Source organism: Pempheris klunzingeri, chromosome 6, assembly GCF_042242105.1.
Source record: "Pempheris klunzingeri isolate RE-2024b chromosome 6, fPemKlu1.hap1, whole genome shotgun sequence".
NCBI classification, from domain to species: domain Eukaryota; kingdom Metazoa; phylum Chordata; class Actinopteri; order Acropomatiformes; family Pempheridae; genus Pempheris; species Pempheris klunzingeri.
In genome coordinates this window covers 23,460,788-23,483,007 of record NC_092017.1, presented here as the reverse complement: position 1 = coordinate 23,483,007, position 22,220 = coordinate 23,460,788, and the positions used below count along the sequence as shown (strand labels likewise).

Below are 22,220 nucleotides of genomic sequence, written 5' to 3'. Positions count from 1 at the left end.
GTTCTCCTCTCGTTTCGTTTCCTACCTGTACTGTGGGCCAATGAAGGTTCAGATGCCGGCGTATGAGGTGTTGGTCCAGCTGTCAGTCACCCTGAAGATCAGTAGTGGGTGCAGCTTATATCCCCGGGTGACGGCCTGTCGTTGGTCAGGTTCATCTCTGCCTCCTTGTAACCCTACCCACTGGGCCCCTGCAAGGCCTTATGGGTACCACGCTCTGCTGAACATCTTCATGTTCAGTTAAACGGTCAGTAGGAGTCTTCTTGTGCCGTCTTCTTGTGCCGTCTTCATATAGGTGTCCTGTTCTAACAGACACATAGAGAAAGTCATGTTTCTGTGAATCTATTCACCCTTTTAGTTAGTCACAGTTGCTACAACGGGAGCAGATTTACCAACAAAATTCATAGTAATTACCTAGTAAAGACCATGCAATGTACATTAATATTAAAAAATCATATCTAGACAAGGAATTAATGGGATTAATTTAGCTGAATTGTTCATATTTTCAAACAGCATCTTTCACTTTGCAAAAAAATATGTTTGAGGATGAGGAACAACCAATTAATCTGAGAAAGCCAGTTTACTTGAAGTTGCTGGAGTGTGTAAACTTGCTCAAATCAAATAAAGAGCTGCTAACGTTAAAACCTTCAAAATATAGTTGCGTCTCAGCTCTCACACAGTGAAGTTTCAGTCTTGAGCAGGGAAATAATCAGATGACCCTGAACATAACCTGTAATCCCACAGTTAGCTAATGATATGCCCCTTGGTCTCAAAAGTAATGCTGCGTGACTACGGCAGGCACCGAGCTTGTTAGTGGGACATTTTCAGCTTATGTTAGAGCAGATAAACACACAGTTTCATCAAACGCTTACACTTTTGCTCATTTTTGTAAGGGATTTCATTGCTCTTCGTGCACACTGTTTCAACATGTGGAGAAACCCAAAGGTTAACAGGTATGCCATGCCTGGTTACGGTTGCTAAGCTATGATTGGAGGAGAGGAGAGGTGAAAGGTCCTCCAAAGGTCCCCTTGAGTGGTGCCATGGCAAATTGAACACTTGATAAATAGCAGCAATTTTGTTGTTGTGTATGCATAATGAACAGTTTTATGAAAAATATAAAAACTATTTATTGACTGCAACAAACTAAAAACAAAGTCTAGGAACTGTCAAAATACTGACAATAACAAACTGGACATATTATAATTTTGTAATCCCCAAACTACAATAAAAGCTTTGTGCTTACCGCTGAGTCCAACCCCTTTTACTTTGTCACTTAAAAAAAAAGAAAAATCTTGTCTCCATTAATAAAATCAGTTAAGCTAAAACAGGACTAAAATCTCAGTGTGATAATATTAGCTTGATGTTTTGTCACATCTGTCTGTGAGTGTTTTGGCACTGATAGGAGACAAAAGCAGTCTTCAGTAAAGAGTGAAATGAAGGGTTATACTGATGATTTTCTGCCCCTGCATTGTGTGATTTCTTGTATGAGCCTTCTGCCAGCACATTCCTTAGAATATGATCGTTTTCTTTCATTTGTAGTCCCAACAGTGATCACTGAAAATAAAATCCTTGTCTGTTTTCTCTGCACTGAAAGTCAGTCGAACTCAATTTGATCATTGCACAAGTCACCAGTTCAGAAAATAAAGTATTTGACAAAGAAATTAAATGCATAATGGTTCCATTTAAGCCTTTAAGATACATTTAACGAGTTTTTTTAATCACCTAACATCCCAGTGCTTCCTGGTTGGATCCATTATTGCTGTTGTATAATATAAAGGTTGTATTCAGAGGATAGTAATGTACATTTTAAGTTTAGCATGGCTTAAAAGATCTTAATAGATCTTTCACCACTTCCAGAGATAGCTTGAATGACTAAATCTTGTGTGTCTTGGATATATCTACATCTGGGTTAATTGCATCTTTGATATTCTATTTTAGTTTAACTGAATATATTTAATCTGTTCATGGGTTCATCAGACTTGCCACATCATTTTTCTTCTGCAGACATAAGACCACACACGCACATGCACACATACTCAACTGGCATCCTCACCTCTAAGCAACCTTTTAATGATGGTGTTACTTGAGGAACACTCCCCAACAGTTATGCAAAGTCATTTTTGCAAGTTTAACCTGATTTACACTGAGAATATTCACCAAACTGAACTGTGCACTCAGCACAAGCATCGTTCTTCCATGTTCACAGTCAGCTCATTAACACCAAAATAAATCTCTACAGACCATAAATGAAATGGAAGTATCATTTATGGGAAGACAAACAGTAAGTCGAACCAACAACAAGATAACAGCAGCAGCCTGCCTGCGTGCTTGTCAGATTGTCTGTCCAAGCAATCAAAGTAACATCCAATAATGTGGGGATGCTCGTCACCAAGGTGATGCGGCATGAGTCATAGTGCGGTTCGTTAGGGAGACAAAGGCCTGCGTCGAACGTTATGATTATGATTAAGACAGAGAGGTTTAGCCTAGATACCAGCAGACATGCACATATAAGTATATACATGTACTGTACTATACTACTGCACTACTGTACTCTTCTTTCACAATAAAACCCCAAACTCCTTTCCAGTTTACACGGTTAATCTTTCTAGGTTAGTAACTCAGCTACCAGACACATCCTTGTGTTAGTTATCATGTTGTTACTATCCGTGGGAGCAAGAGAGAGCGATTCCACTTTTCTAGGGACTGCTAATAGCACCACAGGTGATTAATTAAAACTGGGAGTTGGGTTCAGGTCCATAATGTTACCTTAATAACCCCTATTGATGCATGTGTTGTCTTATTATTTCATGTATTTGTACAGGTGTGACAATGGATGTATTGAAAAATGTAACGGGGGGCCAGATTATTGAGCCACACCACCTGTCTACTGGTAATAATAATAAAATTAGACAGACTTTGGTTACATAATACATAATTACGATGTCCTACACCAGGGGTGCCAAACATACGGCCCGTAGGCCAAAACCAGACTGCTAGAGGGTCCGATCCGGCCCGTGGGATGACTTAGCAAAGTGTAAATGATAAACTGAGGCATTTGTCTTAAGGAATTTCAGGTTGCTCATAATGTTTTGTAAAAAGATACTTCATTAAACGTGAACATTGAATATACTTGTACTTTTTTTCACTAAAACAAAAGGAAAAATTTGGAGATGTCGTTATTTATAGGTTATTATGCTGTGATTTTACTGGTCCGGCCCACTTGAGGTCAAATTGGGCTGTATGTGGCCCCTGAACTAAAATGAGTCTGACACCCCTGTCCCACACAAACGATGCTGTTTCCTCATGCATATTTACAGCTCCTCTCTTGGGCCAAGCCAGTTCAGTTTGAGAGGGCCGGAAAACAAGAATCAAGCGAGCATCAGTGCTCAAAGTCTTCTCAAAATCTCTGCATCTGAGACTTTACACCAAAAAAAAAGGGAAGAATGGACAAATGAGCGGAAGGAAATTGTTCTGTGGTCCTCCCGAACTCTGCACAAAGTCTTCTTCCTCTCTAAACACTGTGAATGCTGACTCCCCTGCCCACCCACAGTCTGTTGGCTGCTTCACCCTGTTCGTATCTGAGAAAAAAGAAAAAAGCTCCTGTTGGATGAATAGCTGCAGTTTCTCAAGGATGTGAGGAGTGAAAGCAGGTTGCTTTAAAAATAACCAGTGTTTAGAGTCTATGAAAGTCAGACACAGAGTACACTCTACCCCTATGTTTAATACTTAATGTACTGTAACATGTGGACGCAAGCATCGGAGAAACAACAAAAATCAGTGTTTACCATCTCGACTCTACTTTGAACTCATTGACTTCAACTCACTTCCTCCCTTTCCTCTCACACCCTTGTTCTCTCTCCTTCCACCCCGTCCATCCTGGCAAATAGAGTGGGAGAGAAGGGTGAATTAATAAAGGAGTGAAAGTGGAGCACAACTCCCTGAGGTCCGCCTTTTCTGGGACGCTGACACAGAGAAACACACACTCACACACACACACACACACACAAAATGACAACACAATCTACATAAAGACCCTGACACACACACACACACACACACACACACACACCCAAATGTAAGGCCTACATTTGCAAAAAGCCACATGCGTACTCCTAATGCATTACTGAGGTGATGAGATGGGAAGAGGAGGAGACACAGAGAGAAAACAATCCATACATCTCATCATCTGCATGGCTCTGCCTCAGGGTGGGAGGGACGTGAGGAGGGAGGAGATTAAGATAGAGGGAGGAGGAGGAGGAGGAGGAGGAAGAGGAGATGGTAGGGATGCATGAAGAGCATCGCACAAAGCGGTGAAACTCACAATGGTCTCATCCTGCCTCTTCTCTACTCTCCGCCTCTCTCGTTTGTTTTCATCTCCACCTTCCTTCCCTTTCCATTCTTTTCATTTAACAGTGGTCCCATACTCCTCTGTCCTTCTTTTACTCTCCTCTCCTCCACCTTTCCTCTCCTTTTCCTTAAATCTCTCATCTCCATCCATCTGTTCCCTCCTGTCCTCTCATTCATCCTTCTTTTCCTCTCCTTTCCTCTCCCCCTTCTCTCCTCTCCTCTGTCCTTCTTTCCCTCTCCTTCTCTCCTATCATCTGTTCTTTTTTCACTCATTTCCTACACTCTCTCCTCTGTCCTTTGTTTTGTTTTCTCTCCACTACTCTCCCATTTCATTTACTCTCCTGTATTTTACTCTACTCTCCTTTCCTTTCCTCTCAATGAATAGTTTTGATACTTAACATCGACTTAACACTGGTACACTGCATGAGGTTTTGGTGCTGTCACTCATTTAGGAAGCAAAAGGAAGTAATACAGTGGTAGTGGGATGTTCCCAATTCACTCCTGTGTGACAAAACCTGACGTCAACAAAAATCTGACAGTCTGAACAGCTTTGATAATAAAAGATAACAAGAAAACAATAGATATGAATGTGCTAAACTAAAGTGGAGCCACTTTTGCGGTTTAACTGCTCCTTAAATGCATCATAAAATGTTTGTATTGACAGGTTGCTTTAGAGTCAGGAAGGGAGACATTGTTTATTAATGGCTTATACAAATAAAACCTGTTAATAATTAAGCCTCCTTTAGAAAAGGGGAAAAAAAACATCCCTGAGGAGCTTCATTGTAATTCAAAGCGTTGTAGTGGGCACAGTCAGACACTGGGGATGAAGCCAGCGACTCTTCAGCTACTCACTAGATTTTCTAACAGATCTGCCAAACAGCTTTTCCTCCCTCCCTCCACTCCATCCATCTTTCCCTTCTCTCCGTCCATCACTTTGTTTTCATCTCGTCCACCCTACAATCTGCTGACTGAAACAGAGACAGAAAAAGGAAGAAGAAAGGGATGGATGAATGAAATTCATTTGATGAATCAGTGAGTGCGACTAGCCAAATGAATGTATGAATGAATGAATGACTAAATGTTTATGACAGGGTTCCAAAAGCTGCTATAAGTTAATTAACTGCTTCCTCGTCTTTGAACTGTGTGTCGCCAGGAGGTGACAGGTGGATTTTTTTCTTTAATAAATTGCTGTGAAATGTTGATACGTGTTGACACATGCTAATGGTGTCAGAGAAAAAAAACATTAAAGAAAGTAAAAAAAAAAGAAGACAGCTCTAATTAGACCGAGCAGCCATGTGTGTAATCTTGAATACTTAAAAAAAAAAAAAAAAACAATTTACAATTATAAAGTAATTAACAAATAACAAGTTCTTTTTCTAATAAGTTAATTTGTAATGATGAAAGTACTTGCTCGAGAAATACTAGAGCTTAAACATGAAGTCATGTCTCTGAGCGTATCATCCCAGGAAAGGATGTAATGTTTGCCTTGACTCCACATAGTGGCAGAAACCTACAATACAGCCATGTGCATATGAGAGAGAGCAGGAGGAGGCCCAACAGAGCCTCAGATAAAGATGTAAGACCTAGAAATAAAAATTAAAACACCACTCTGGTTTTTAAACAACCTGATTCTGATATCTTCATCTGGTATTTTATACCTCTTTTTTTCTCACTTTCTCCCATGTACAGTGTTGAAGCGGCATTTAACTTGATGCCAAACAGCAGAGAGAGGCAGCATAAAGAGATTAAGTCAGTGAGGAGAAAGAATGCAAGAGAGAGAAATAGAGCAAGAAGGAAAACATGCAGAAAAAAGTGAAAGAAAGAGTCGGAGCTAGAAGCAGCGAGAGGGAGAAAGAAAGAGAGCCTCTTGCAGAAGCCCAGGGGGTATCCTGCTATCCCAGAATGCTTTGCTCTAACCTACTTTGGTATTTCTGTTTCTGTCTTTGTCTCTGCAGCGCTGCGAGTGGGCTAGCTAACCCATACACACCATATCTGACTGAGTTTTGAACATGCGTGTGTTCCTGGATTTCGATCCTTCCGTGGACCAACTTGGTTGAATAAATCTGTGCCTGTAGAAGTGATAGTTGGTAACCCAGTGTCCGCGAGCATCTGATCACTACTTACTTCTGTCCCAAAAGAGGTTGAAAAAGAGGGAGTGTATTTACACACACACTGCTCAGCCGAAAAAGATGAGGATGGAATAGCCCTTTTGTGGTATACAAGCACTTGTATGAGTGTAACCTGTGTGTGCATTTGTCTATCTGTAACTGTGTCAATATTGTAAGTAGTGATTGTGTTCTTGAGTCCAGTCAATACAACTGTAATGCATAATTGTGTGTGTCGGTGTGTGAGAGTTTCTATGGGTGAATGAGTGCGTGTATAAGTACTGTAAGTGTTTGTGTGTGTTTGAGAGCTGTGCGGGCTGAGTGGGCAGCCTGACGACCAGCTCAGCAACACTCCGTTACCATGGAAACTAACCAGCAGAGCACGGAGGACAGTATCTATCTATCTATCTATCTATCTATCTATCTATCTATCTAGACCATACAGTGCATTCCATAACCTGCTGAATTTATCTATATAACAGTTTTATTACGTCTGATTCATTGATGAAGAGGTCACTTTCATACATGTCCTTATAGTCATCGTCATGTCACACAAGTCATTTTCACTGGAAACTGGTGACATGGCGGGCATGTTGCACTACAGTTCAAAGCTGAGCGCCGTAACTTTTTTTCAGTAGTCAAATAACGCAGTGAAGTGCCAATTTTTCTTTCGGCATTTTCACTCCCCTTCACTCTCGGAAGCAGTTCCTAAATAAAAATGGCATGAAGCCAAAAAAGTTTGACTTCCCAGGTGTAAAAGGACCCCGAATCTTCTGTAATGTTGGACCCATAGAGCATGTGTACTACTAACTCTAGCCCTCCGCTAATTTGAATGGAATAAAATGATTTAATCATGCAGCTCTTCCAGACTCTCCAAATGTTACCAGACCAAATGAATCAAATTCTGATAGTGAAAAGTAATTTCTCGGGGGTTTTGACACTCAATTTGACAGTTCCTCCGCTGATTTACACTGTAAGTCTGTGGGAAAAATCCTTTTGGGTCCAATGGCATCACATGACAGACGCCATTGTTGTAATTATACGGTTTGGCCACTATGTAAAAGTGGCTTCAAAGCCTGTCGCACTTCCTGGGGGCTTGGCACTCTCAACATAAGTGTGCTATTTAGCTAGCTGACACTATGCAGGCTAATGTTAGCTTCTGTGCATTGCAGAGGCGGCAAAATGTGATGTTCATAAAGTAATATGACGTCAAAACCATTCAATCAACTCAGGCTCAATGTAGCTGGCCATGCTTGGTTGTTCAGTGGCTTTGTTGCTTGTAGGGTCAATACAGGTATACATTAGCAAGCTGTATATACTGTACAGTGACATGTATATATTCTGCACATATCCACCTACTTCATGCATATAGAGTAGCCTATGGCATTAATCAGTCAATGCTTCTTTGTATTGTATAGAGACATTGTTGGCAACATCATAACAGCAATTACATCAGGAAATCTGTGGAAATACATACGTAACGTTCAGGGTTCAATGTTCAAGGTTGCTTTTATTGCCTCCTTAAGAAATAACATTTTCTTGGATTAATAGGAGTTGCTGCATAAAAGAACTGCCACAAAAGACAAACTTAATGAACAAATTCCCAATCTAAACTAAAATGATAACACTGCTTCATCATAGCATTTTCATCACAGATTTCTTAAATCTCATGCATTTTAGTTTAATCTTATAGATCATAGAAGGATTTGTTCAAATCTGCATTGCTGAAAAAATTTTCTAACTATGTCTGCTTTGTTCTAAAAATGAAATAAAGTAAAAAAAAAATATGGAACTGTTGCTTTACTTTTTTAAGTTGTGATGACATTGTATTGATTTACTTTATACCAATCCTTAATCTTAATCACAACATTTACCCTACTGTTAACCGAGTTTCAATTCTAAACTTAACCAAAAGCCAAAGCCACACCTTACAATAAATCAGAAACTTAATGCAGACCAGGTTTAAATCCCCATAATTATCTAATGTTCATTTGTATAGGAACAAGTATGTAGTATGTATACCACTGCCTCACACCACAGCGTTTACAGCCTAAACTAATAATCCCCAGATCAGAGATAAATCCCCACAAATGATTACAAGGCACATATGCATCAATTATCAATGTGACATTCAACACTGGAACCAGGGCTCCACCTGCTGCATGCACAGAAACACACACACACACACACACACACACGCACAGACACGCACAGACACGCACGCACGCACAGTCTTTAATCTGTCACAATGATTTCTGTTTTCTAACGACTCACTGACACACAAAGCCACAAGTGTCAAAGTTGAATAAACTTCTCCTAACTGTCATCCACATGACTCACGACTCTGCATACAAATCGCTCTCTGTTCCTTTCAGCTGAACGTTCAGAAGCTGTTTTGGTAAACCGGCTGTAATTTGTGGCTACAGCAGTGATTCACACCTAACTCCTACCTCACACACCCATACATTCAATTTTAACCACATCAGGACGGAAGCAACTGTGATTTTGACTCAGTTGCTCAATCTTATTACATTATTTCTCTCTACCTGCCCACACCTGATGCAGCTTGTACTGAACACCTGAGTAAGCTCCATTAACTGTGTGACCAAGGACAGCACACACCTCCTCACAATGCTTTTTGCATTTGCTGTTAAAACATCAGCAGCATAAACCATTGCTGAATGCCTTTAGTAATCATTTAGGTTATTTAGTGTTTTCCAAGGCTTTTTATTGAGCTTTTACAGTTTACAAAACTCAATCTACCCGAGACGCAGCATTTAGTAATGAGGCTCCAAAATGACCATCACTATGAAAAGTAAAATGTGGAACAGAAAAATATACAAATGACATGTACCCTCTGAACAACTGTACGTGTAACCAATCACTGTTGTTACCTTTTACCTTGCTAGTAAAAACGTAATCAAATTAGGGACCTGCTGTTGAAAACATTGCTTCAAAATGCCACCAGTGGGAAAAAGTTAACCCACCCCTCCACCTACCCTATCACCCCTCCATCAGTTGTCAACATCTAAATGACACATGCGCCTTTTCTCTAAATGCATTTTTATGCACTGTGCTGCTTTTTTCGATATTTATGTTTTTAGTTGTATTTTTTGTGTGAATTCTTAGATGCAGAATTTCATCCTCTCTTGTTGCACTGCTGTGAGCATGGAGGAACAGCATTTTGTTTTTTCCCTGTGCAAGTACACAAGAAAATCTAATCTAATGTTAAAGACATCTTTAATGAACGTGTTGCTATTCAAATAAACCACATTTTGAGTTAGAGTTAAAGGTACCTTGTGAAGTTTATGATCACTGACGCTGTATCTGGGTCCCTGTTGCGACTGTAACATAGTAGGTGGGAGCATGTAGTTCACATCCTGCTGTTAGTTTCAGTGATTCCACAGGTGGCAGTAATGTGCAAACAAATATATGTATGTACGAATAAATGCAGTGAGGAAGAAGGGTTTTTCAAAAGTGGATGTAGGACGAAGAGGACGTTAATCTTTGCTTGTAAATGCTTATTGTAAAACAGAAACCGTTTGTAGAAGAAAGCTCCCCAGGGCACCTTTAACTATATCGTCTGTATGTGTTATTTAAATGGTGATATGTATTTAAACTTTTTTGGTTTCCAGGATTGACCAACATTCTCAACCATTATTCATCAGGAAGTGAAGCATCCCACTGATTGTCAGACCACATAGATTATTTAATACAGTAAATAGTGAATGGAGCATACAGCAGATGGTATTCTGAAAGATCACTGGAAACTACAGTTGGTGGACCGCCAAGCTTGTTTCCGCTCCTTTACTCCATGCCCTTCCTCTAATTCTCTGTCCTCCCTCTTTTTTCCTCTCTTTCTCCTCACTCCAAGTTATGTTTGACAGAGCTCCTTTGAGATGAGTATCTTCCTCAACATTAAACACTTAATCTGTTATGTATTATCTATCTGTCTTTATTTATTTAATAGTATGACTCTGTATCTCCAAGACTGTCCTTCCCAGAATAATGATCAGAATCTATCATTTGTTTAAATGCCTAAAGCAACAAAGCCTTGACCACTGTCGCATCTTGTTTCCTATCAACATTGTCTTCCTTTTAACCATGAGCATGAGCACACACACTAACCTTAAACAATCCAGCTAAACCTGTGACAAAAGTGATTGTAGATCAGAGAACATCAAACATTTTTGTTAACATCAGGCGATGCCAAACGCCCTATTTTTGTCGTTCAGTCTAGAGGACTTGTTGGTTTCTCACTAAACCTGCACCACTGTCCCACCATTGTACCACTCTTACGTCTGTCTACTCTTTATATACAGAATGTCCTTTCTGTCCATCCTAAAGGATGGGTCTCTCTTTCTTTTTAACAGCACACTCCTAAAACATTGCCAGACTCACAGTGGACATGTGAACACATCTCAAGCAGAGATGAAGAGCAGGCTACAGAGGTTTGGTAAGCTCACTTGGTAACGCTAAATCTCCAAAATGTCTTCATCTCAAACATGTAGTTACCAGCTACAACCCACACTGACTCAAGTGACGTCATGTGAGGCAATTTATCACTTAACGCAGCTCCCGCTGGAACCACAAACGGCTTTATACAACTTTTTTCACATATGAAGTAGTACTCCCCAAGACCTGTAAACAGACTTTGATGTGTAAAATTGTTTTTTCCCCTTAGGTTCCCCAGCTCCCCCTTAATTAAGATAAAGGGTGTTTCATGTATATTGCACGAGCCGTAAAGTCCCCTGAGAGAAATTCGTGATTCTGAGCAATGATCATTCATGCACACATAAGCATGGAGACCGTAGAGTATAGATGTCTATGCAAAGTGGCCTTAACATGTAGTAACCGCAGGCTGTCGTCCACTGGCAACCTCAAACCGCCCGATCTAATTCGGTAATGGTTGGGAAGGCTCTCTGATGACTCACTCTCCCAAATACACACAAACACAAACCTTACATACGATGACACACGCGAATTTCCAATGAATGCTCTGTTAGCATTCACACCGGGGAGGCAGTTACTGACACTTAACTAGTCAGAAAGAACTAAAAACAACCAAACAAACAGAACAGAACACACACATATCAGTGGCCTGCTCTAGCTGGCTACAGTCAACAACTCTGGAGAGTCTGAAGGGTCCATCCAGTCAGAGCCCACTCTTTGCTGTGGATCTCTATGAGAGTGTGTGTGTGTATGTGTGTGTGTCCATGGGCATCCTGTGTGTGTGGGCGGACAGTGAGGCTGATTTGTCATGTTGGGCAGTACATCTTTGCATATTCATAACCGAGCATTTATGCGCACAAGCCTACACAAACACGCATAAACTCAGGTGAAGACAGATGAACAAAATTCACCATGAGACATAAACAATATTATAAAACGATAATGGCGGTGCGCCAAGGAGAACAGCACAAGGCAGGGAGGACAGTGAGAGAGCTGAGGTAGACAGAGAGAGCAGGAGGAAAGACACAATGGCAGACTGGAAAGAGAGAGGGGACGAGAATGGCAGGAGACTCCGTGTGGGTTGACTTTTTCTCTCTCGGGTGCTATGGTAACCTACAGAGCTGCAGCTAATCAGAGGAGAGGAGAGGAGAGGAGAGGAGAGGAGAGGAGAGGAGAGGAGAGGAACAAAAGAGGAAAAGAGAGGAGAGAGGGGAAGAAGAAACAAGAGAGAGAAGAGGAGTGGAGACAAAAGGATAAAGAGAGAAACAAACGAGGAGAGGAAGAAACATGAGAGAGACATGGAGTGAAAAGAGGAGATGAAAGGAAGGGAGAGGGGAGGAGGAGAGATGAGGCGAAGGAAAGGGAATAAAAGAGGAGGAGTGGAGTCAGGGTTTCTACAGGTTTCACGAGTCTTTCATCTGAAACTAACATGATGATAGTTAGCTAAGGCCTTTAATTGGTTTTACAAGCTTTAAATCTGAAGATGTCAATTTTATGACTCATGTAGAGCTCCTAAGACCCTTGAGTGCTGATTTATTTCAAACCGATTCAAGTAAAACTGAAACTCCAACTGAGCACTGATCACTGAGGGAGCCATGTTAACAGCGTGGCTCTAGGAAAGGGTCAGGTGGTCCACTACTGAGATCCAGACTGAAACATCCCAACAACTATCAGAGGGATTGACATTCAATTTGGTACAAATATTCATGGTCCCCAGAGGATGAATCCGTGCAGACATTCATGTTCCCCACAGGAAGACTTCTAATCACTTTGGTAATCCTCAGATGTTTCATCTACTTTATGGCCAAATACCCTCTGAACTAATGACTTTCCCATCAATTGCATGCGTTCTGTGTTCAGTGCTCATTAGCACAACAGAGGGCCGGTGATTTATCAGATTTTAACCATGATTTATCCCTGCTGATCAAATATATGATCAATCATTTGCTGTTGCTCCATTTTGTCTTTTGTCTGTCTGTTTTAGTCATTGTAAGTGGGATTTGTGTTTTTGTTGGCAGATGATAGTAGATGCAGAGGCACACACACACACACACACACACACACACACGCCAGGTGGATTTCCACCCCTGCAGCTATATTTTTAGATCTTCAGAGAAGTGTTTTGATGGCTTGTCCTGATCTAAAATGTATTGATTCTTAACAGTGCGTGATTGTCTCCACTGTCAAGAGAAGGATCAGGCATTAAATGGATCATAATCACAGGCACAGAATAGTTTTGCAAGCTTATTAGCTGTGCTACAAAAGCAATTGAACACACAGTGGATATCATCGTGGTTTATGAGCAGCTTGTGTGCGAACAAAAGATATCACTCTCAAAATAGTCGTTTTTCCTCATACTTTTCTGATTAATAGATAAAAAAGCTCTCACAAATAATATAACAGCAAGTCTCACACAAATAAAATGTGTCAGAATTTTGATATCACAGAGCGATGAATGACTTTATGTTGTATCATTTCCTTTACACACAAATACGCCTTTAAGGAACACACACAAACTCAGCAACCCTGTGACTACGATAAAGGAATTTATATTTTAACAACATAAAGTGAGTTTATTTCTCCCTTTCAATCCGCAGTGGTTAAATCGAGAACAAGTCTCTTACTCTTAGCTGTCCATTTCCTGCTGAGTTACATGCACAAGTTTGTGCAGCTGTCCCTGTTAGCATCGTCTCCCCCTCATTGTGGACGGCCTAAACCAGACCTTAACATTAACCATGAGCAGTTCATGCCCAACCTCAAGTCACACCTCACCCTTAACTAGCCTCAGATGTGATGTTTTGCCTCATTATGACTGGGCTTTGGTCCCTCATGAGGACCGGTCCAGATAAAGTCAGTGTTTATACCAGAAATGGTCCTAATGAGGATAGACACACACACACACACACACACACACACACATAGATGTGAACACACTATATTAAGTAAGTCTGGTGGTGTTTTTTTTTTTTTTCTTCTTCTTTATATCAAATCAAACACAAAAAAAAACGTTTGTGGGTGGACTTCTGCTCTGTTTGTTGTTGTGACAGTTGACGATGTAAAAAAAGAAACAGCAAACTGTGAACGTAACAGTCCTTTGTGCAATTGCCTGTTGTATTATGTACGGTCTGGGGTGCAATGCAGCAAATTAATCACAACAGCATTCAGCCCCATGAAATAATGTGAACACTTTGTTGGCCATCTACCAAAAGCCACAGCTGGCACACAGAGGAGAGAAAGGTATGGAAAGCTTTAAACGGGGGTTGCAAATGCATTTAGCTTGTGACCCACCTCAAACTACAATGGTATAGTGCCACTTAGACAGTAATGCTTCATTCCCATAATGTCGTATAAAAAGTACCATATGAAAAGTAAAAGTAATGAATATTTTTTTCACTTTTGATATTTTATGCATGTTTCTGTCAGCTGATAATACTGAATACTTCCTCCACTACAGGTGATCATGGTACCAAATGATCACAAAGTGGTGACTTTATGCCAAAATTATTTCTCACATACATATGTGAGATTAGCTGTGTTCAATTCAAAGGTCTTTTGTGTCTGCAATGTAAGAGCCAAGCGCATCAACATCAAACACATATGGATTCTCAGTCCTATGAATGCAACAACCCTTCGGTTATCTGAAGGTGCGGGCCAGTCTCAGACATTTGTTATGGGCTGTTAGTTGATCACAGATTAACAAGATTTCACGTTGTTCAATAATGGAAAAGTGTGCAAAGCTCGCCATTTGAGTGAGTCACACTAAGTCTCTTCGCATGTATCATCATTTCTTCACGCTGTTTTCTCGGTTTGTGACAGATGAGTTATCTTTAAATGTTGATATTAATGTCACAAGTGGAAGCCTGGCAAGTATTGTTCTGTCTCTCTGTCTTTCACCTCCTTTGTCTCTCTCTCTTCCTCTCTCTGCTCATTTCTCACCGTTTCAAAATCCTTCTGAGAATGATGCAACCATACAGTAACTATACAGACAGACGAGCAAACACACACACACACACACACACACACATACAGTGACGCCCACATGCACACACACACACACACACACACACAAGGACAGTCTGTCTGAAACCAGACTACTTAGGAAATACTTCATCTATACTTAGCCTGAGTTCATTCACGAACAGAAAACCCACATCTTTCAAACAGTCTTTTATGTTTGTTTTTTAACCTGTCTGTCTCTCTGTTTGTCTGTCTGTCTTTATATGTAGGTCAAGGTGCCCCAGTTGTAACTGGACCTACTTTAATTTGATTGGTTTACATGTTTTGTTTTGTTTTTTTCCTGTTATTCTGGCTGATTACACATTTCTTCGGGGTGTACCTACGTGGGAAGTTTGCTCTTTCCAAATCGGGACTGTATTACCAGCCGGCTAATGTGGGCAACAGTTGAGAGGCCTCAGACCACGATGGAGCCAAAAGTCCTTGGGTTAACTGTATATCAATTTTTGTATTGTTTTGTATTGTACAATAGTAAGGGACTATGCATCATTAAAGTACATTATCCTGCATTATTAAGTGATCAAAATTTGAGAGACCACAATCAGTTTAACCACCATCGTGTCCTTACGATACATAAAATGCTGCTAATGTTCTGTATCATCTTTTGCTGTATCGCATCGCTGTTGCAGTTATGTCAGTGTGATGGCCCCTGTTTTACTACGTGTAGATGAAATTAAACTCATTCAAAACATGAAACACAACCTTGACCAACGAGGAAGCCGTCAGAAAAAAAGCACCAAAATCCCTTTAAGTCTCAGTGAACAGCAGCGTTTCAACATCAACACACTTCTTCCTCGGCCAGACAGATCAAACCAAACTCCCCTCAACTAAGTAGTTCAAATATTACAAACTGTCTCACTCTCTGTTTACACAGGTCAGTGTGTCAACAGTTACAGCTCATTAGCAATCAAAGAGCTGAAGCTCTATAGGGACGTCCAATAAACAAAAAAGTCCAGGCAACAAATAAGCCTCCTCGTTGAGTCCTGGATGATATTTCTAGGCAACTACGATTGTTTGTAGGATGTTCGAACTGAAGCCTACAGTGCTGCAGGACGGCGATGCAGTCAGGGCCACAGGGGTGTCATCACCAAAGACTGTTTAACCTTGAAACCAGACAGGGTAATTATTCGGATATAAATACATACACGCAGACCGTACAGGCACACAAACAACATCCTCCATCCTAAATTGTCTTAAACTCTTGCTTTTTAAAATTATTTTCAATGTCTTGTGCATCATTTTACCTGTTGTGTGGGTGTATAAAGTGATGCACAAGTAATTCACCATGATGCAGCTCTCCTGAGCACGGACCAAACACTTTGTCAGCATCTTAAACCTGCAGTAACTGATTTTTTTGGCCACATGGGGAATGTAGAAGTGCTCTCATTCATCTGGTGGGCAGAAACACGTCTCTAATTGGTTGCTAATGTTGCTTCGTATCTTAAAAGGCGATGATACGTCGGTGTTGTGTTTAAATCCTGTTTCTGCCGTTTTGCAGCGCCCAACAAATCACTCATCGTAGGTTCAAGCTAGCCTGTCATTTTTACATCTCAGCTGTTTCCCCTGCTTCCAGTCTTCAAGCTAAGTTAATCATCTGTAATTTATTAATTTAATTAATACAACATCTGTTCAATTCTGAGTTTTCTGTATAATCTTACAATCACATTTGGCATTAATTACAGTTTTATACCTCCTGTTGATGCTGAAAAGTGTCAGTAACTCACTGTCATGCTTTGATCTTACAGGTTGTGCTTAGACATGATGGACTGCAGTGAAACCTTCACCAGTCAGCCCCAGTCAGGAGAGATTTTAGGTTACCAGCATTCAGGCTGTAATCACAGGATTCCTGATGTTACAGTACGCTTAGCTAGAAGAATCTCTCAGCTGTGGGGGATCCCAGTGAATCCGTGGGTTAAGGTGAATACTGTGTACTTGTGATGTCGTGGGCTCAAATCTGGCTCGTGGCTTGTCTCATCCCCTTCCTTATTCCCTCTGTCATCTTCCCTGTCACTGCTCTGCATACAGTCTAATGAAGCAGAAACGAATCCCAAAGCTTTATATCTGCAGTAGACAGAGCTGTGAAGATGAGATGTTTCCTCCTACGCAGGCAGGCAGACAGGCAGTAGCTCTAGAGACCCGAACACCTCCAACTGTAGCTACTGTAATGCTACAGAATATGTGATTAACTCTCACTAATAACAAACATGAAGCCCTCAGCTTCCATCTGAGCTGGTAGCTAAGCTGATCGATTCATATTGTAAATTTATATCTGGAGTGAGCGGCTGAATTCATTGTGTGGACTGATATCAGACCCGTAGTCACAGAAATAGTGGGCCTAAAGCTAAATGAAAACATTTGGCTCCAGCTGGTTGCAGAATTTCTTTAGGTTACCTACGACAACTTGAAAAAACCTGTTAGGCTGCCATGTTAGTCAGCTCTCTTCCGTTTGACAAGATGGAGCAGAGTTTTATGAGCAGAGTGAGTCAGTTAACATCAAGATGGTTGGAACAAAAATGTCTCAATCCAGGAGGAAGAGTGTACGAGAGTGTACGATCATAGGCAGAGGAAGCGAAATATCCTCCTCCTCCATTTTTAAAATTATCTGTGTGTGTATAAAATAGGATTTTGTTGGCATTATTTCTTGCAATAAATCTTATGGTAGACTTATTTAACTCAAATGATTGAAGTGTTTTAGCTTTAGTTTTAAGAATTAGTACAGTCGAGGCCATATTCATGACTTAAGATATACAAATGTCTTGATTTTTAATTCAGCTAAGACACTTTTTAAGAACTATTTTTTCTAATTTATTTATTCACTGAACTGTTCTTTCATATTTTTCTATAAATTGTGTCCCACCATGTGGTTTAAATGTTGTCTGAAAGCCGTCTCTACACTGCCAGATAATTCTGATGGACATATACTAAACCCCTTATATAAAAACGAATCCAAAAATGACTTCCAGTGCTCAGCTTTAGTTTTTGTTTCATGCTGATAGGCTACTTGGAGTAGTTCTTTGTTTTCAACAAACACTGAATAGATGCATTTAAAATGTGAGGATGATCACTTACATGGGTAAACTGCTGATAAAAAAGTATGTGACTTATCCAGGTTGAAGGTTCGTGTTGATTTTGTTTCACAGGTCATATATGATTTAGCGTTTAAAGAGACTGCTGTTGTTAATACAAAGGACCCAAACCAGGACAAAGATCTGTTATATGGATGCTGAAGTGTTCTACATCTGTGAGGATAAAACTGAAAATTGTTACAGTTATTGATTAGTCTGCAGACCATTTTGTCTATAAAATGCTTGAAAACAAAGAAAAACGCCCCATATAATTTAATTTTTACAAAGCTCAGTGTCACACATTGAAATAGCTCAATTTATCTGAGCAACAGTGTCACTAAATTCACATTTTTACTTGAAAAATGCTTGAAATGATTATTTGATTAGATATAGAAGAATAACCCAAAACTAATTAGAATTTGGATTGAATTTAATTGTCACCCACAATCTATAATATCATTTAAGAAACTGAAAATGAGTTTATTTTGTTGCATTTCTGCACTCAAAAAATACAAAAATGTGCGTTTACATAACTTCCATTACGCATCTGTAAGTTTGCATCTGCAGCTTTCTGACTGACAGCAGGGAGGTCCCAACACAAGAGCCAAATAATCCAGTTTTTCCCCCACGTAGTATCCCAGTTGTCAAAATATCTTTGTTACATAATCTAATTGTATGATATTGGGTTTTGGGATAACTGTCTATACCAGGTCAGCTTTCCTGTGTAGTCCAGCCCCATTCTCACAAAACCCAACAAGGGACAAAAATATTCCTAAAAAGGGAGAAAAAAAACAGACTTAAAGTTTCACACCTGATTTAAAACAGAATAAAAGTGTATGAAGTGTCCTCAGTTGGTCGGGCAGACGACTCTCAGCAGGAGAGCAGTGGAGCAGAAAGCCAAGTCCCCGATTGTGCACAGCTGAGTCCCGAGGACACGGAGGAGCCGGCTGTCGCCTGACCCCAGGTTACTAATGGATGTTTTAGGGAATCCTGGTGGCACGGCGGGCTGGCACGAATGCCCTGCACTTAACAGCAAATTGAACCCAACGCATGACCCCTTAGTCCCATCTTCTTTTTATTATCTTTCCAAATTGTAACAAGACATGGGGGATCAAAAGTTATGAGTGGTTTTTTTTTCACCTGCCCACTTGTTAACTCACACTGTAAATCCTCCAACTGAGGTGTACACAGACGTATTTATGTACAGATGGATGGATTCCTCAACACAAAAGTGGAGTTCAGACTATCCCATCAGAAACAGCCTCAATGTCTTTCTAGGTTAAAGTAGAATCAGACAGCCTCGCTCCTCCAAATGATGGTAGCACTGAGGATTTTCTGGACAAGTGGGACAGTATGGTGCTGCACAGCCCTGATCCAGGAGTATAGATGGAGCGTTATGTAATTAATACTCCTCCTCCTATGCAGATACAGTAGACTAGATACCCTTGCCTCAGCTGTAACTGTGGCCCCAAGATGACTGACACAGCTCATATATATAGTGTCATTTTAATCACCCTGGCTCCTATAGTCCCATATAGACTAGCAGCTCTTGACTCAGCTAAAGCCTTTGCATAACTGATACTGTAAAACTGGCATCCAATGCAATGTAGGCTTCATACAGTAACACTAAACCTCCTCTACAGCCACGCAGCATGCAGAGAATCTGTCTTTCTCTCTGTCTCACCCACACACACACACACAAACACATAACATACAGCCCAGAGAAACCCCTGTTTACCTGCTGTCCCATAATTCACAGTGCTGGCAAGGACAGGTGACTGGTAAAGCAAAGACAGACAGATAAAAAAAAGTGGTGTGAGGCTTCTCTTACCAACAAATCCCCCTTCTTCAGGAATCCTTCCTTTCCTCTCCCGTCAGCCGGCTTCTTCCAGAGCTCCAGCTTTCATCTCTCCAGTAAAGACAGCAGGAGGAAGAGAGCGAAAGACTTTAAATAATTAGCATTCCTCTTGCTCTTGTGTTTTTCTCTCCGTCTCTCCTGTCTTCCAGATTTCTCCACAGTCTCCGGGGGAAAGCAGGAGCATCAGTGATACACTGCCGCGCGCTCCGCTGCAGGAGGCTGAACGTCAATCACACAGGTAACCTAGGGAACCGCTGGGCCCGCCTCCCAGCCAACGCTGATTGGTCGACTGACAGAGAACCAGAAGTCACAAGTCCTCGCAGATCCACAGATGGTATACAGAGAGCTGTGGTGGGATCATGTACAGAGCCAAACAAACAGTAGTGGATTGCGGTACTTGCGAACTCTCTGTCTCTCTCTCTCTCTCCCTCTCCCTCTCTCTGACTTCAGAGCATACCACTTTATTTTACAGTTGCTTAGCAACAGAGAGGGATGCTGCGTGTTGCAGAGCAGGAGGAGAGATGTGGGAGAGAGAAAGGAGTTCAAGTCCTCAACTCTCTCTCTCTCTTTCTCTCGCTGTCAGAGGTGTGGATGGATGTTGAATATTTCAGCTCTCAGCAGCAGCAGCAGTCTGTCTTAGTATTATGGGCTACTGTTGCTTCAAAACGACCTGCTATGGGCAGTTAAATGCAGCACTGAGTGTTAGTTAACAGAGGAGGACAGAGAAGTTTACAAAATACAAACTACATGCACTCAGTTTACCCCGGGATGACAAGGAGGGGTAGAGAGAAGTGAAAGCATCAGTGTTAGTTGGGATAGAAGGAAAAAAAACTAATTTCATCTTTAATTGTGGGGCATAAAATCCTTTCATGGAGCTTGGATTCACAGCAATTGCATAGTGCAAATATTTTCAGCGGCAGAACAGCATAACAATGTTGGTTTTCACAAAGCACAAAAAGTCTATGCATGCAGCTTCCATTTCAAACCTTTTCAAACCTACAATCCAGCCAAGCTCTTGTGCAGACGAATGGAGCGGGTACCACTGGTCAGAGCGGCTGACTCAATAGATAGATCGAAACTTTTGCATATCAAGTACATCTCTGTAGTTTTAGTGCTGCAGACAACTCTGAGATGCGTCTAAGAAGTTACACTGTATACAGAGCATTTAATGAGACAAGAGGAGACAAAAAAAAATCTGTTCTTACTGCAGTGCCGAAGTTGCCACAGCCCTCAGCATCACAGTACAGCTGATTGTACACGCTGCTGTCAGCAGGGGGCACTAATTATACTGAAAAGAATGTGGGGGAGAATTAAGGAGGCAAAAACAGTTCATTTTTGCATGTGCAAATTAATGGTTTCATGTTTTTTCTCATGTATCAAATGGGGTAGAGTGTGCATTGTGTTCAACCCAAAAGAGAATATTAATATTTAGGCGTGGTCTGTTTTATATGGAGCGGAATAACATCCAACATTGTGTTAAATTCGCCTGCAGCAGATACAGACCCAAATGTCGTTATATACTGCTACAGTTGATTTACTGCTGACGTCACGTTTATATGTTGCAATGTCCATGAGCTGATTGTGTCATAGTTTTGCCGTGTGAATGGCTTAAAGGAGACACAAGTTTTCTCTCTAGATTCTCTATGAAGCCATTAGATGTGACGAACTGACCTGCTACAAACTGTCCTGCTCTAAAATCCTGAACAGCCAGACTTTCCATTGCACACATCTGTTATATGAGTACGGTACAGTACATGAAAAGGAATTCATACATGAGATAATTAAATCTAATGAGCGGATATTGTCTGAACGTTTAAAGATAGTCCAGACTAAACCAAGATATTGCTTGTTGACTATTATCTGCTGGGTTTTTATCAAGCAGGTCTTGTTGTTTTCTTGTCATTGAGGTCAGATTATTGTCTGCATCTCTCAGTTTGTCAGAGTGAATATACTCACGGAGGTCTGAGCCTTCACCGTTCATGCTTGGGAGCCAGACTTCCACTGCACAGCTGCAGTCAGCCTCTCAGGGTGCTCACTCGAGGGTGAGAAAACATCAGGCAGTCTGAGAATTGAAAAAAAAGACATGTCATGAATATTCAAATGGATGGAAGAAAACATATGGCCAGTGTTAGCTTAATGTGGTTGGAGTACAAAGTACAGAAAGAGCTTTTTTTTTTTTTTCCACTTTGCTTCAGACAGTTACTTAGACGAGTCATTTTACTCTCAAAGCTGGGCCACCTGGGTCGTAAAAAATAGAAATAACTTTTTGACACATTCAAACACAATATAAATTGACATTATTCATAAAATAGGCTGGGGTCATGTGGTATGTTTAGAAGAACTCACCACACCCTGTAACAAAGTCACCGGCATGGTGACAAT

General features: G+C 40.8%; 1 protein-coding gene across 1 annotated transcript in view; it reads right to left on the bottom strand.

Annotated features, from left to right (window-relative positions):
• The window catches only part of lrrc7 (leucine rich repeat containing 7), a 113,707-nt gene extending 91,888 nt beyond the window's left edge, over window positions 1–21,819 (bottom strand). Inside the window, exon 1 of the mRNA XM_070832244.1 lies at window positions 21,795–21,819. Within this exon, the coding sequence (XP_070688345.1) occupies window positions 21,795–21,819 (25 nt within the window). The remainder of the gene's footprint in view (window positions 1–21,794) is intronic.
• Between the last annotated feature and the right edge of the window lie 401 nt (window positions 21,820–22,220).